This window comes from Oreochromis aureus, linkage group 1 (assembly GCF_013358895.1).
Source record: "Oreochromis aureus strain Israel breed Guangdong linkage group 1, ZZ_aureus, whole genome shotgun sequence".
In the NCBI taxonomy this organism is placed as follows: domain Eukaryota; kingdom Metazoa; phylum Chordata; class Actinopteri; order Cichliformes; family Cichlidae; genus Oreochromis; species Oreochromis aureus.
The window spans coordinates 18,142,512-18,157,735 of NC_052942.1; the positions used below are offsets into that span (position 1 = coordinate 18,142,512).

General features: G+C 37.9%; 1 protein-coding gene across 1 annotated transcript in view; it reads left to right on the forward strand.

Moving 5' to 3' along the window:
• The window catches only part of gpc5a (glypican 5a), a 140,449-nt gene extending 126,203 nt beyond the window's left edge, over nt 1-14,246 (forward strand). Inside the window, exon 9 of the mRNA XM_031729608.2 lies at nt 11,560-14,246. Within this exon, the coding sequence (XP_031585468.2) occupies nt 11,560-11,717 (158 nt within the window). The 3' untranslated portion in view covers nt 11,718-14,246. The remainder of the gene's footprint in view (nt 1-11,559) is intronic.
• The last annotated feature ends 978 nt before the right edge of the window (nt 14,247-15,224 follow it).

Sequence of the window (15,224 nt, forward strand, 5' to 3'; positions counted from 1 at the left end):
TAGCTTTCTCTTCAGACACAGAGGACATTACTCTTCCTTCAGTCATTCCTAAGACGTATGATTTATGTTATAACCATAGTCTATGTTTGTGTCAAAATATAAGCTTGCTAATATCTGATTTGTTGCGTCTTGCTCGCAAATCTATTAAAAAAACCAACAATTAACTGATCATAATAACAAATATTTCATTTAAAATATAGAGCTATGTTACAGTAGGCATTGTATCTTCATTACCATGACCTTACACATGCTGTATTTTATTTTGAGTCACTCATCTGCTGCCTTACACCAGGCAGCCACAACTATACAACCACAAACAGGCCAAGTGAGTAACCCTTATTATCTTGTTTCAATGGCACCTGTCAAGGCATGGGATATATTCGGCAGCAAGTGAACAGTCGATTCTTTACTTTAACAAGGGCCAAATTGTGATGGCTGAACTGGGTCGAACTTCTTCAGCACATCTTATGGAGTGCTCCCAGCATGCAGTGGTTAGCAGATACTAAAAGCGGTCCAAGAAAGGACCACTGGTTAACCAGCAACCGGGTCATGGGCAACCAAGGTTCACTGCGGGCAGAGCTAGGGCTGGCCTATGTGGTCCGATGCCACAAAACACCCACTATAGCACACAATGCTGGAAATCACATAGAAGAGTAAGAAGGTGGCCTGTTCTGTTGAATTCCCCCTTTTAAAGTTCATATGATGAGGTCTGCATGTATGTTTATGTGGAAACGTATGACAGTAGGCTGCTTTACAAAACAAACAAGGCAGTATGATGCCATCTTCTCATCATGTTGAGGCAGCATGACTCTGCTGGGAAATGTTGGGTTTTGGCATTTAAGTGGATGATACATTGACAGATAGCCTTCTCAAACATGGTTGCAGACCGTGTCCATTCCTTTATGGAAAACGTACTCGCTTACACCAGGGGCCTCCTACAGCAGGGAAATGCCCCCTACCACATGTCAGAAAGGGTGCAGGACTGATTTGAGGCATAGGAGTTCAAGGTGTTCACTTAACCTCAGAATTCTACAGTTGGCCAATCCAATTTGGTCTTTGGGATGTGCAGGGAAAATGTGTCTGATCCATGGAGATCTCCCTCGAATTTACTGGACTTACAGGATTGCTGCTAATATGTTGGCGCCTCATTCCACACTCCATTCCCTCAGGGGTCATGTGTCTATATTTGGACAAGTTGGAGCTTTGGGTCAAGTAGGGAAGATCGTTACAATATAATAGTCAGAATTAGTATGTCTAGAGAAAATAGTTCCCAACAGATACACATAGTTTCTTGTGTCTGGAAATGTACGCTACAACTACACTGGCCATTATTATTTTAGATACCCACAGTGAAAGATTTAAAGTTGTTTAGAAAGCATTAAGGCTGAGACTATATGTTACAGACTGAAAAAGACTGATTGAGATTTACTGTTGATTTACTGTTCTACTCTCAGTACTTACTGATAACATAATCTAGACTTAGACAATACCGCAGCTGGCAGAAGATGTAGTGCGTGCCAATGCTCTAAGCTAAATGATCATTTTTGTATACCAACATAATCAGAGTGACAAACCTAATAAAGTGTTAACATTGACTTCAAATTGTTGGCATGCAAATGTTTGCTTGTTGCCATTAAACACAAAGCAGTTGAGGCTTATGTGAATGACAGTGTTTAACTGGCCATAAAAACAAAATAAGGTATCCCCAGAGCTGCGAAGAGGAACATAAATGTCTGACAAACAAATTTCAGGTCAAAAGACTAAAAAGCTACATGTATCATCCTCAAGGTGATGCTGGAGGTACTGTCACAGGATCACCTGGGAGGTCATTAAGAGTCCTCTAAATACCACATCTTTCCAAAATTTCATGCCAGTCTATCAAATGGTTAACAAGATATTTCAGTCTGAACCAAACTGGTGAACCGATTAATGAATCATCCCAAAAGTCACACAATCAGCACTGCTAAAAATTTAGAGAAGCAACATTTGATTCTTTCAGAATAGAGTTATGTACCATAAAAGCTGCCTTTGCATTATTTTTTTGTTTTGTAGGTTCATTATATAGCCTAGAAATATACATCATTTCTTGTTGTACGTGCTATAGAGTATTTGTAAAGCGCTTGTGGGACCACTTGTTCAGTGCCACTTAATTGTGACTGAGGTGTTAGACACCGAAGTGAAGATGTGTGGCAGATAAAGACAAAATCAGATGTAGGAAAAAAAATGCAAAAAGAAAAAAGTGGCATTTATAGCAGATCACTGATCATAAACTAGCTATTCATTAATTGTGCGCGCAAACTAAATGAATGAAATTTTACTAAATGATATTATTTTTGTGGATAAAGAGGTAATTTATTCCGTTTTCTGTGGGAGTCTGAATCTAATTGAAAGAGGATGATGTCTCCGGCACAGAGCTATATTCAATTGTTCTGTTTGAGAATGGGAGCACTCAGCCTTCCCTGCAAGAGGTCTCAGGTGGTTTCTCTTCATTTAGTTTCTCTCCTCAGTTGATCTCATTCTTGTGTAAACAAAATTGCAGGGGGAAAAACAACTGGCTGGAAAAATGCATACGTCTTATTATTTCCACATATCCTGCCTGTCATGCTTGATATCGTAGATTGGGCTCTACGGCAATCACTGAAATTCATTGTACGAAGCTTAAGTGCACACTCTTCAAGCGTTCATATGCCATCCATATGTATGTGAGAGTGGCTAACGTAATGTGTGTGGGTTTGACACTTTGAAAAATTAGCTTATCCGCTTTCTATCGACACTCACAGCTGTTGGGTCTTCTCGCTGTGATTAGCAGCCTTTGGTCAGGAGAAAATTTACGACCACACCAGGAGCTAAAACAAGAGATAAACATCGTTTTACTGGAGATATGAGGACAGCACACATCATTCCATCTTGTACACACAAAACTGGGGGATGGAAGGCATCTTTTTGACAAAGAGGCATCTTTCTCCATTTATATCAAATAAAAGAGACAGATTCCAGAAATTTCTGGAAGCTGCCGTTACTTTCAAGATTAATAGAGATACCACAAAGGTCAACAACAGAGTGGAGTTCACGGGAGGCCAATTGTGGAACTGGATGTGTATCAGACACTCCACAAAAAAGGCCAGTTTAAATGTGAAGGGAAATGCAGCAAATTCCAACAAAGCATTACACTCATTTAAACTGGTACTTAGGTATTTAAAGCAGATGGGGTGGCTATGAATAATGTGTCTTATCTGCAAAACAACTCAGCTGAAACAAAAAGGTTTAGCCACAAAACAGTGAATTCTAAAAAGCCTCTATAGCAGCAATTCCCAAAGCCAAGAGTGTTGCGGCCCACTTAAAAAGCAAAAAAACCCAATCTTAAATCCTTACTCTAATCAAAATACAAGAAAGTGGTGTATTTCCTTGAAAATTTTATTTAAAAAAAAAACACACACACAAGCAAGGCAAGTTGTTGGTTATGAATTGTTAATGCTATCCAGTCATATCCTAAGTGTTAAGGCCATTCTGTGACTCACCTGTCACTGGGACACACACTTCAGCTTTTCAGACTTTTATACTGGATACCCCAGTGGGCATCTGTGTCTGTAAATGGAATTAAACCAGCAACCTTTCCCTCGCAAAGTGAATGTGTTAACCACTACACCATTGTAGAAAACTGAATCTTTAAAACTACACACTATCAACACACACCTGGTATTTAAAATTATTTTGGTTTGTCCAGTTGATTTTGATCCACTGAAAACAGTCAAATATGTATAAAACCTGCTTTAATTCCTGAACAGTTGATGTAAAATTAAAAAACAAAACCATTTGAATAAAAATTTACAGTTTTCACTTCATTCACATATTGACTGTTTGATTTAAAATCAACTCAAATGTTAAAACCTGCATCTTTTTCCAAAACATTAGGGATGTAGTTATAGCTCCCTTTGTTGGCACACCTGTCAAAGTTATAAAACTCATGCTTTTGGATAAACTATAAACCTCAAAAAAAAAATCCACACCTGTTTTTTTCTAGTTGCTTAAACACTTTATTACTTTGTTCTGTTGTGTTCATTTTGTATCCACATCATCTGCTTCTGATCAGAAGAATAACTTTTGCAACAGCTTGATTTTTTTTCTCCAGAAGTAAAGGCTTGATCCCAAGGCTAACCACTACATATGATTTAGCTATTCGTAATCACACACTTTACTGCTGGTGAGAGGATTCTAAGAGACTGAAGAAGGTGTGAAGAGGCGTTGGGGAAACGCTTAAGACCAGCTAGCTTTGAAAACACAGGTACTTACACATGTATTTGAAATCACACACATACTCATTTTTACACTCCACATATCCAGACTTCTCTCAAATTATAAATGAAAGTTGTAATTATGATGTAATATAGTATATATTTCACTATAGTATAGTATAGGATACCATCATATAATCTAATATAAGTAATAGTTTAAATGCTGGCTTCTTATTTATTTATTGAAAATACTCCGAAATAACCTTCAGGGGAATCGTTGTTTACTCACCCATAACAGCATGTATGGTCGTGATGGTGGTAGTAAAACACTGGAACACCGAATCACTGGTTTCTGCTCCTGCCTTTCTGTAACGCTGGTGTAATCTCTATAAACTTACAGTTTCACAACAGACTGAAAATAAACAACAAGCTGTTCCATCTGGCAGCTTGTTTTCTAACAGCACTGCCCAATAACAGAAATCAATGTGGTTAAAAGGTAGTGATGCACCTAAGTGAGATGAAATGTACTTAGTTAAAGATAAGTTTAGAAAAGAAAAGGCTCCAATTCAAAGAGACTGACATTGATTGATATTTACATTTATTTCATGTTCAAGTAGAGTAGTTTTATTGGAATCCATAATGTTTTCGGGGAACTGTGCTTCCACACAAATTTCTTTGTACCCAAGACACACAGACAGAAATAGTCTAGTAGAAAGACTTATCTGTGAGCTGTATACTGTCAAATATCTATATGGTCAATATTTAGGTGACTATCTCTGAGCTTTAATTTGAATCTCTCAATGTTGATGTACCTTTGATGCACTTATTTTATGTATTTTAAAAAAATGCATTTTAAAATGAATTCACTGAGCTCTTGCCCACACAACTTTGCTCTTACTATTTTTAGTTGGTAGTTAAATATCTACTTAAAAACATTTTAGTAGCGTCACTGAAGTTCTAATCTGTCATTAAGTTTGAAAACAGGAGACAGTTGGAGCATTTTCTTTCGCCAAATTTGACAAACTCACTATCGTGCCACCCTGTGAGAAGTTTGATTTTTTTCTTCTTTTTTTTATTGAATTGTTTGGCCACCAGGTTAGAACTGGTGATAGTGATGGATGAACTGACACTTCCCATTGAAGATAACTCTACATAGTAATGAGACCTCTAAACTACAGAAAGCTCTGATGGAGTTTGGCAAAATCAGGCTGTTCATAAAACTTTGTTACTAAACCAGATTTGGACGTAAAAACTCTGAAGGTTGAATCTCTTATAATCATACAAAAGGCACTTTCTATCATTGCAGTTGTTAGGTATTTTTTCCTAGTGCTGTTAGTGTGGTATTGATCATTGCTGGTCCATGTCCTCGGGAAATCAGCTTGTATTGATTTCACTTCAGTTGTAAGCCTCTCTTTCTGCCCTATGTCTCTCTTCAGCCCAAGCACCTTTTCCAACCCTCTAACCTCTCTTCTGTGGGTTTACTAAAACATGTCATTACAGGAGCAGTTTCCAAGCAAATTCCAAAATCATCTCTGCTTGGATCCCAAAAAAGGCAGCCCATTATATCTATTTTCAGCCAATAGTTTTTGGAGACTAGATAGGCTGCCTCCTGAACCGACCACTAGCACAAAAAATATGTATTTCTTGTACAATGAGGATGTAGTTTTCCTTTTAGAGGGGTAATTCGCTCTTTTGTGTAGGCCTTCCTTATTGTTCATAAAAAGAACCTACTTATTGTATAGCCAGATAATGGTGGATATTAATAGCTGGAAGACGGTCAGAGTCAATATTTGTGAATATATGAGCGACTAAGTAACACTTATTAGTCTGTTTGTAATGAAGTATGTGGGTGCAAAGTGAAGAAGCAATTTCAAGAATTTATTTCAAGAATTTAAAGATGACCTTTAATGTATATTTTACTGTTATACTGCAGAATTATCTACTCCAGCTGCAAGAAACTGTTTAATTTTGCTCCCTTTTTTTCGTTTCCCAGCATCAACCTTCCCTTGTCTGATTGTGTTTGCACATGAAACCTAACGGTGTCCTACAAAACTTGGCATTGTAAAATGCCTGTTGTGTCTTTATTTCTTCATTCCTTCCCCCAAAAGAGATTTCTGGCCATTGCTTTTGGCATCGCTGGCTACACACACAGCACCCTGTGATTAAGTCAGTAATGCAAATTAAACCTCATCCACATCCCATAATAGTCAATCCAACCACTGACTGTGTCGCTATGTACCCTTGTGCATCCTAATACAGTCTAGTTCTGTTCTGTTATGAATCCCACTTTTATGATTTCCACATTGTTCAGCTTTTGCTCATTCTGTCAAAGTTAATTCAGTTACATTTTGCACTGAGTTGTAGTGTTGTACCAGGATTCATTATGCCTTACAAGTTCATGAATACACAATAAGGTGCGATAAGATATATAATTTAATTGGTTTCTAACAACATCAACAAAAATCCCACATTTGTTGCGTTGTAAACTTTGGACATTTAATGGAAGAGATATATCTGATCTGAGGCTGCTGGTGGAAGCACAACATGAAATTATTGCTTTGTTAACGTTAGAGAACTTCTCCAGTCACAGTTACAATGATAATCAGATGGTGAAAGGAAGGCATGAAAGAAAAAGTCCAAACATAGATAGTATATAAAAGACTGGCATAATCACGTTAAGGTAATGTGCTGGTTTGTCGGCTAGGATTTAGGAGCCTTGCTTTTTGCACGTTTCGGTTAGCAGCTAATGCTAGTGCTCGAGAGCTAGCCTGATTAGCAGAGCTTATCTCAAATTCACTGTGATATTAAATGTGAATATGAAATATTTTGGCTAGCAAAACAAAAGTAGAAGACAAAATATACTTACCAGAGTATCTTTAGGTAAAACTGAATCCTGCTGAGCAAGAGAAGACAGAACCACAGTCACTCATTGTGGCCAGGCCTAAAAATATGCGCGTCTACAATTTGAATGAGTAATTCAATGAATAAAAAATTCTCCACCTGTGGTGGTGTCATGCACCCGTCTATAAACATGTTTATGTCTGCTGCGAAGGCATTTTACCTCGAATTTGACTCATTTTTAGAGTCAGCTGCCTCCCTTTGCAGGGGAGGAAATTACCTGGTGGATAAGATCAGGTCATTCTTACAGCTTTTTGAGGGCTTTGCAACTGATGTTACTGTTCTTTTTGCTGGGAGGGTACTTTTTTCTATGGTTGCTTCCATTTATTTTCGAATGTTGGTTAAGGAATCAAAAAAATCGTGTTTTAAAGTTTTGCTTTACTACTGAAGTATTTTTGCTTTATGAAATATAACATATATCCACTAAATTTACAGTTTATCACATATTCTTTTTTTTCCTTTTTTTTCTTATATACATTCAGTTCTCAGTTGAATCCTCACATATATTCACTGCATTTATGTATTTACTTATTTACATTTATGTTTGTTGATGCTTCTTGAAATCTGACATCATGTCTGTACCTTTAAGCTTTTATATACAACAAGTCTCTGGATCTTTCCTCTGCAGTTAAAATAAAGAAAGTAAAGAGTGCTTTCAGCATAGCACAGTTTATTCATCAGAAAGACATTCTGTGATTTAGTCTACAGCTTGTTGCTGCATTTGAAACCTTGAAGCTCCAGTAAGAGGAATTGATTGAGGTGCTCTTGGGCACAAAGACTTATCTGTAAGCTGTATACCATCAAATAGCTATCCTGGGGACAGTGAATCAATGCATACTTAACTTCATATCACAGCCAGCTTTAAAAGTCATTCCTGTGTGTAAGTGTAGTCACTTACTGCAACGTTGCATTACATGACAAAAAAAACTGGTGAAATCCGAGAAGTTAGAATAATGAACTGGTCACTCATAAAGATACAAAATATAATGATATAATCATGTATTAGCTATAATGATATGTTTTTACCTTTATCTTCTTGTTATTTTTACAAATAAGTCTAAACTCGTAGATTATGATTGCTGGTTAACCAACTAGTAATTTTTGTGGGTCCTGCTATTATGGGGAAAAGAGCTGCAGTCAATTTCTGCTGCACCATAAAAATCGGAATTAAATCCCCAGAGTACAGATGGCCTCTGCAGCTAGTCTTATATTTCTGCTTGTACGATACCCTCTGATAGCACAGCCTTTATAGACTTTGAAAAGGTCTGGGTTAGACTAATCCTGCCCGTGACAGAATTATGACTCTTGGGCCTAAGCAAGAAACTCGAAAGTCCTGGGGCAGCTGGTCATCTATTGGAGTTCAGCATCACTCTTTCCCTCTGGGGATGAAGCAGGATGAAGTCTGAGGTATCCTGAAGTAGCTTCAGCTAGGCTAAAGAGGATGCTCTATTTCACTTGGCAAGGGACACTGAATTTCTCCCCTGAACACTTCAAGCCTCCAAAGAGAGGTGTAAGCGGCAAGATGGATGCTGACAGATGGCATGGTGCAGTTGTCTGAACTGATATCTGTTGAGGTGTAATTTTTTTTTAAAGGTGTACACACATGGGGGTGTTTGTGCTGAACTCTAGGTTATTTAAGTTCTATGATGTTAAAGGTAGGGGTAAAAAAGATGGATCAGGGGGACTGTTGTTCTATTTTTAAAGCTTTTTAAATTATTATCCTGTACACTGTACCGTAGGCCCACTATCGGGATACTTCTCACTGCAATTTATATTGAAGGAAGAAAGAAAATTTGCTAAATAACTTGATCACCATTACACTAACCTGCCCAACTATGATGGATTGATATCAAGGATATTACTTTTAAAGGCTGAGTATTATTCACCGGTTTGACTGAGTTTAATGATACACCTTTCAGAAAATGTGAAACCAGCGTGAACAGCCAGAGGGTTAATACCAGAGGCATACTGCTCTACAACTTTCTGATTTATGCACAATCTGAGTGAAAATTCTAATTACTTAGATGAAAATGTGCAATATAATAGAGACTTTGACATAGTGTCCAAATAAGCAGCAGTATTAGCAGTAGCAAATATCACTGTGACACTTATAAAAACGGCAATAAAAGATATTACAGCATGCAAAGGACTACAGTATCATGCAATCAGCAAACACACGCAGCCATCACATAAATATATAGCACGTGGATGCACATAAACAATGTCACTACAATATGTGCAAAATAATTCCTGATAAAAAAAAAGAGTTTGCAAATTAGGATTGGATGTAAAATATGTCAAATAAATGTTTTGATACAACTCTTTCTGTAGGATTTGTTTCTAATTATGTCTGTTATCTAGCATTATGTTTAATTTTGCATGAATTGCATCATAAAGTGAGTGGCACTGTTGTGCAGATGTTAGCTCTGTTGCCTCACAGTGGAGTTTGCTTCCTGTGGCTGCTTGGGGTTTCTCCCATCTGAAGACACTTGAGGTTGATTGGTTATTCTGAATTGGTGTTAGCCTTTTGAATGACTAGCGACCTGCCCAACAAATTCTGCTGCTTACCCAGTGTCAGCTGGGATAGGCTTCAGCATCTGTGTGACCCAAAGAGGAAAAGCAGTCATGAAAATGGATGGATGTATCAGGAATTGTAGACATGACCACTATGTGTAAAAGTGTGTGTGTGTGTGTGTGTGTGTGTGTGTGTGTGTGTGTGTGTGTGTGTGTGTGTGTGTGTGTGTGTTGGGGGGGGTCATCTATGGAGCGTATCTGTATGTATTTACAAATTATTTAGCATCCAAATATGACATCATTAGACTCACGTCATCATTATTTGGGGTGGTGTGTAAACTCAAACTGATAGCTTCATGGTTGAAAAAAATGCCCTATTACTGCATTGTTGTGTGCACATTATGCCTTTCACACGCTAACTTTTTGTATCTGTATTGTTTTTGTTTCACTATGGCATTAATATATATATATGTGTTTAAAGCTCTAAATCATTTTATAGATGCCCCAAATTGGAGTGCACACATAAATTAAAGGAAGAAAAAAAAAGTTCCTGTAATCCATCTGAGGATTACTATTTATAGCGTGTTATGATGATGAAGCGTTCACCGTTAAAACATTGACATAAACATACTAATGGCTGTTGACACAAAGGAACACCCAAGATACCTTTTAAAGCACCTTTGGGGGGGATGACACAGGCTGAAGGTGCATCGTAGTTGCATCAGCTGATTATAAATAGGGTAGTGGAAAATTAACCAACTCCCTTAATGATATAGCCCGAGCACTGCTGTATTGCAGCTGTTAGATATATGCAAGACATTAGACCTCAGGTAATAATGTATTTTTTTAATGTAGTCTATATTGATAATATAATATAAAGATATGCAAACTTGACTTATAATTAAATGCCAGCAGCCTTTTCTTTAGAAAGATACATGTTTTTAGGAGGCAGAAGTATTTTTGGATTAAAATTAAAGTTAGCAGATCTGGTTAGCAGAGTGCTTCCTTAGACTGTAAAGTACGTACTACCAAAGAGCCTTCTAATCATGCTGGTTAACATAGAAATTTAAAATAAAACTAAATATTTTGTCTTACCAAAACTGCTGTACAAACTTCTCCAGCAGGCAGATACCCCCCAAAAAACCCTCCAATAACAATTTAAAACCAACACAAACAGCATAAAGAATTCAAGGTCAGTGACAGGAATTGTCTTGTGATTCCTAGCATACATCCACCTGTGTTAGCATATACCTGTCAGTCAGCTTGAAGTGTCCGTTTTTCGGCACTTCCATGTTGGCCTTACTTTGTAGCTCCAGAAGTTGCTGCTCGAAAAAACATCCCATGCAGAATCAGTTAATTGCTAGCTAAAGAACAGCCAGCAGCACTGAACAAACAGCAAATTGATCCTAATTATTTTGTGTAGATCCAAAGCCCGAGACATCTCTATGCCATAGCCCTCCAAAAGCTATTAAAACCTAAAACAGAGCGACACTACATCTTACTTTATTGCAGTGAACATGAAGACAGTGGTTTAATTGAGCAAAATCCCATGCTGGCATTAGGACTCAACAAATCTGCATTAATTTACTGCTGAAAATACTCCACAACAAATTCAGTGCTTATGTACTTAAACAGTGACATAAATGCAGTTATGTATCTGAAGCTATGAATCTCCAGCAGAATTAAATGGATTTAGGGGAAAATACACAAAAAAGGGAGAAGGTTTGGGCAGTTTTATAAGGCAGGGAGACGATTTGTTGGTTTTGGGTTTTTTTCATGGCAGTTGTTGATGATAAAGCAAATAAAATATATCAGTCTCATCCCTTCGCTGACAAACAGCATCATTCCATCCATGACGTCATGTTTATAATGAGCTTCTTTCTGACTGGCATTTTGGTTTGTGCTCTCTCCTCAGTGAGCCCGGATGTGACCGGTAATCACAAACATCACCATCATTATCACCATCCACCTGCCAAGGATTCAGAAGTGAAGGGCAGCTCCAGGAGCTTCAGACTGACAGGAGCCATCTGGGTCCTGGTTTTGCCTTGTTTACATGTGCTGCTGGCCTTGTAACAGCTGCTGCTTTGCAGCTTGAAACTTTCAGACTTGATTTCAAGATTATTTATCCAGAAAAGGGCCAGTGGACTTAAGAAGCTCGAATAAATCATGGACCTTCACGTCCACACAGAGGAGGACAGGGCAGGAGTGATTGTGCAGAAGCTACAAGACTCGGTGTCTCCTATACGCATATGGTGGCTTTGAAATGTATGAATTATTTTTTTATCAGTCACCTGGCATTTATTAACACTAACCATGACTTATTTATAAAAGGTGATGTCAAAAAACAAACGAGTACCGCATATGTTGTAAAGTTGGATTTCTGTATATTCAGCATAAGGTGTGTGGAAAGCATTTAATTACAAGAATCAAACTACATGTACATGCAGTATTTCATTTAAAAGCAGTCTTTTTTTTTATAATATAAAAGTGCTCAAATCATTGTTGAAACCTTCAATAACTTACATGTCAGGTATGATCTGTATATTATACATTTTACTAATAACAAATACAAAAAAGGAACTGGAAATATCTGCTTCTCTTCGATAATAGCTGCCTTGCTGTCCAGGATCCATTTAATTGGTATACTTCAATTGTAAAACTGACCTGTGATGCTTTGCGGAGAGAAACGATGAAAGGAGAGCGGTGAGCAGGTGGACGTGGGGGGCAAGTGAAAGAATTTATACCCCTTTCTTCTTTAGAAATAGATTAGTTTCCTCAGGAGTCTATTATCATCTTTCAAACTCAATCCTCCTCTGCCTTCATAGGCCTGGATAGGGGCTGATAGCTCCTGGAGCCACCGGTGAGGAAGAATCCAATTGCTTCTACCTTCTACCTGCCTGCATACCGCCGCTGTGCCGCTGACAGGTTTCCGTACAGAGAAAAGTAAAATGATTTGTTTCACATATGCCATGCAGGTCTCTTAGTGGCTGAGAGAGAAAAGTGGTACTGAAGAAAGGCTCTTTGCTCACATATCCCAGGGAGCTCTCTCCAGTGGCTAAAGTGATCATTTTTATATCTAAAATGTCACTACTATATTTAGCATATGCACATAAATACATACAGTACACATTGCAGAAGTAAAGGTAAACCTTAAAGCTGCTACTGTAAATATAGATCGCGGTGTAAAAGAGGCATTCCAATTTTTTCTATAATGGTTCGAGTGTACAGAAAGATTTCTACCACAATATACTTTAATAGGAGTAATAACCAATAATGATTATTGTTAGGATGATGTGAAATTAATTTATGAAGTCATATTACAATTAATATGTACTGAGAAATGTATGTGAGACCCATGACTGTTCACTGCTCATCTTAATGTGGAACCGAGCGGCGCAAAGTGCAAATTGGATTTCGTCTTTAGCTTCACCTTAAATCCCCTCTTCAGTCGCAGCTTTTTTTATTTTCCAGCTGAAATATAATTTCCTTGGGTGCTCTGTTTGATCATATACGGTCATATTTTAAAAGCCTGCGACCTTGCTCAGACTGCGGCTGTGAGGAAGCGCGAACACTAATTGCTTTCATTGGCCATTTTCACCTTTTATACGCCAGGTTAGACTCTAATGCATTCAAGGTTGTTTAACTAGCTGCAAGCTTTGAGTCTCAAGGTTAATAAACGTGTATACATTTTACTCATCATTTCTTGCATCGATTTAGCGTCTTATCTTGTGGCTTCTGATCTTGGGCGAGATTCCCAAATGACAATTGCACTTTGAAACAAACTTGAGGCAGTCGTTTGACTTCATAATAAGTCACAACTGCTGCCTCAAACCAATTATATCACAGGTTGCCGCCCTCAAAGTTAAGGCTGTTGTCGTTTGAACAACCGTCTTAATGACACCCCTGAAGAATGTGTTCATCCTCGCAATGACAGACGGCAGACGCAGAGACAAAGGTGCCTTGAGGCTAAATAGAGATGCCAGGTTATACTGGTACTCCTTACTTAAAGAAAGGGTTTGATTAGATGTCTTATATAGTTTTTATTGCTACATAGCGAGACTGTTATCCAGAGGAGGGAGGAAAGGGGCCAGAGGCTGATAGTGATGCCAAGGAGGTGCCATTCAGCTGTCACTGCAACATGCCAGAACCTCTTGAATAACATGTTTACTTTCTAATATCCAGTTTGGAAAGAAAATGTGTAATTTGCAAAATGAAATGTGTGTACTACATGTAAAATAACAAGTTTTTCATTACATCTAGGGCTTAATTTTCATGTTGTCAGTTCACTCTGTTATAATAAGGCACTGAAGTGACTGCTTAGATATTGGAATGCAACAGCATTTCTAAAAATAGGTCAGATGTTACGAGAATCACAGTCGGACCATCAGGTCATGTGAAATGGGTTTGGAAGAGGAAAACAAGAGATTGAAGTCAAACTGTAAAATAACTAAATGTCCATACTATACATCAATCACTGTCAACGGACCAGATTCAGGTTTAGCTTTGACCTACTGTACTTGCCATAGTTATTGCACCGCATTTTCCTTTGCAGTGATCACAAGTTACTCGGTTTCAGCTCTGAATAAAGTCTTGGACTGTTTACAAGCTGTCTGTTTTTTCTGCCTGCTCGTGTTTGTGTCTCGCTTGGGTTTCCTTTTTTACCACAATCTTGTATTTCCAAATATCAGCAGTTTAAAAAAAATGATTACTCAATGACATGACTTAAATTAAAGCATGTTTTTCCAGCTTTCAGCTGTCATCCATACAGTTTGTTTTGCTCCTGGTTTGGAGTTAAGTTTTGAATATAAAACAGATCATATGTTAATACTTTATGATAAAGTTATCAAAGTAAACATTGTTACTTTTTTCAGCTTTATGTAAAACAGTTTTGCTGACATTTTTGGCTTTGGTGGTTTGAGGAGCACACAGTGAGAGCCCCTCACTGTCCAGCACTGTGGCCTCATGTCGACACCTTGAATCTGCTGTGTTTTGGTGATGAGTCATGAATAGTTGTGAGAGTTGGAACAGAATAAAGCAGAAACCTGAGATTTTGGACTCTCTCTCAACTCTGAGTCCCTCTGGTCTCTTGGTAGTCATGATGCCACTGGTAAATAAGACAGAAGAATACCCCAAGGCCTTCACTTTGGGCTGCAGCATGTCTGCCACATGCCCTTTTTCTTCCAAATTGCCCATTTAAGTTGCTGTAATTGCCTCATTACTGCAGAGATGTGGCCTGGATGCTACCAATGACTATTATTAAATTGTGCATCAAGCTACATCCCAGTTGATTGTGTTTCTAACTACAGAGCTATGACAGATCATCTAGACTGCTGTTTTTGCGAACAACAAAATTACTCATCGTGGTTCTTCAGTGGATGTCACTTTGTGTCACATAGTGATTTCATCCTTAGTCTGAGAACGATATGGCAAAACACTCCCATTTGATGCCCCTAGTAAACACACATTTCGTCTGTAACGGTTACATTTGTGAAATGACACATGGATTTTTGCACATTTGTTTGTTGTCTGTTATTATTCTTTTATTTAATCAGAGAAAAGACTATTTCTGACACATAACTT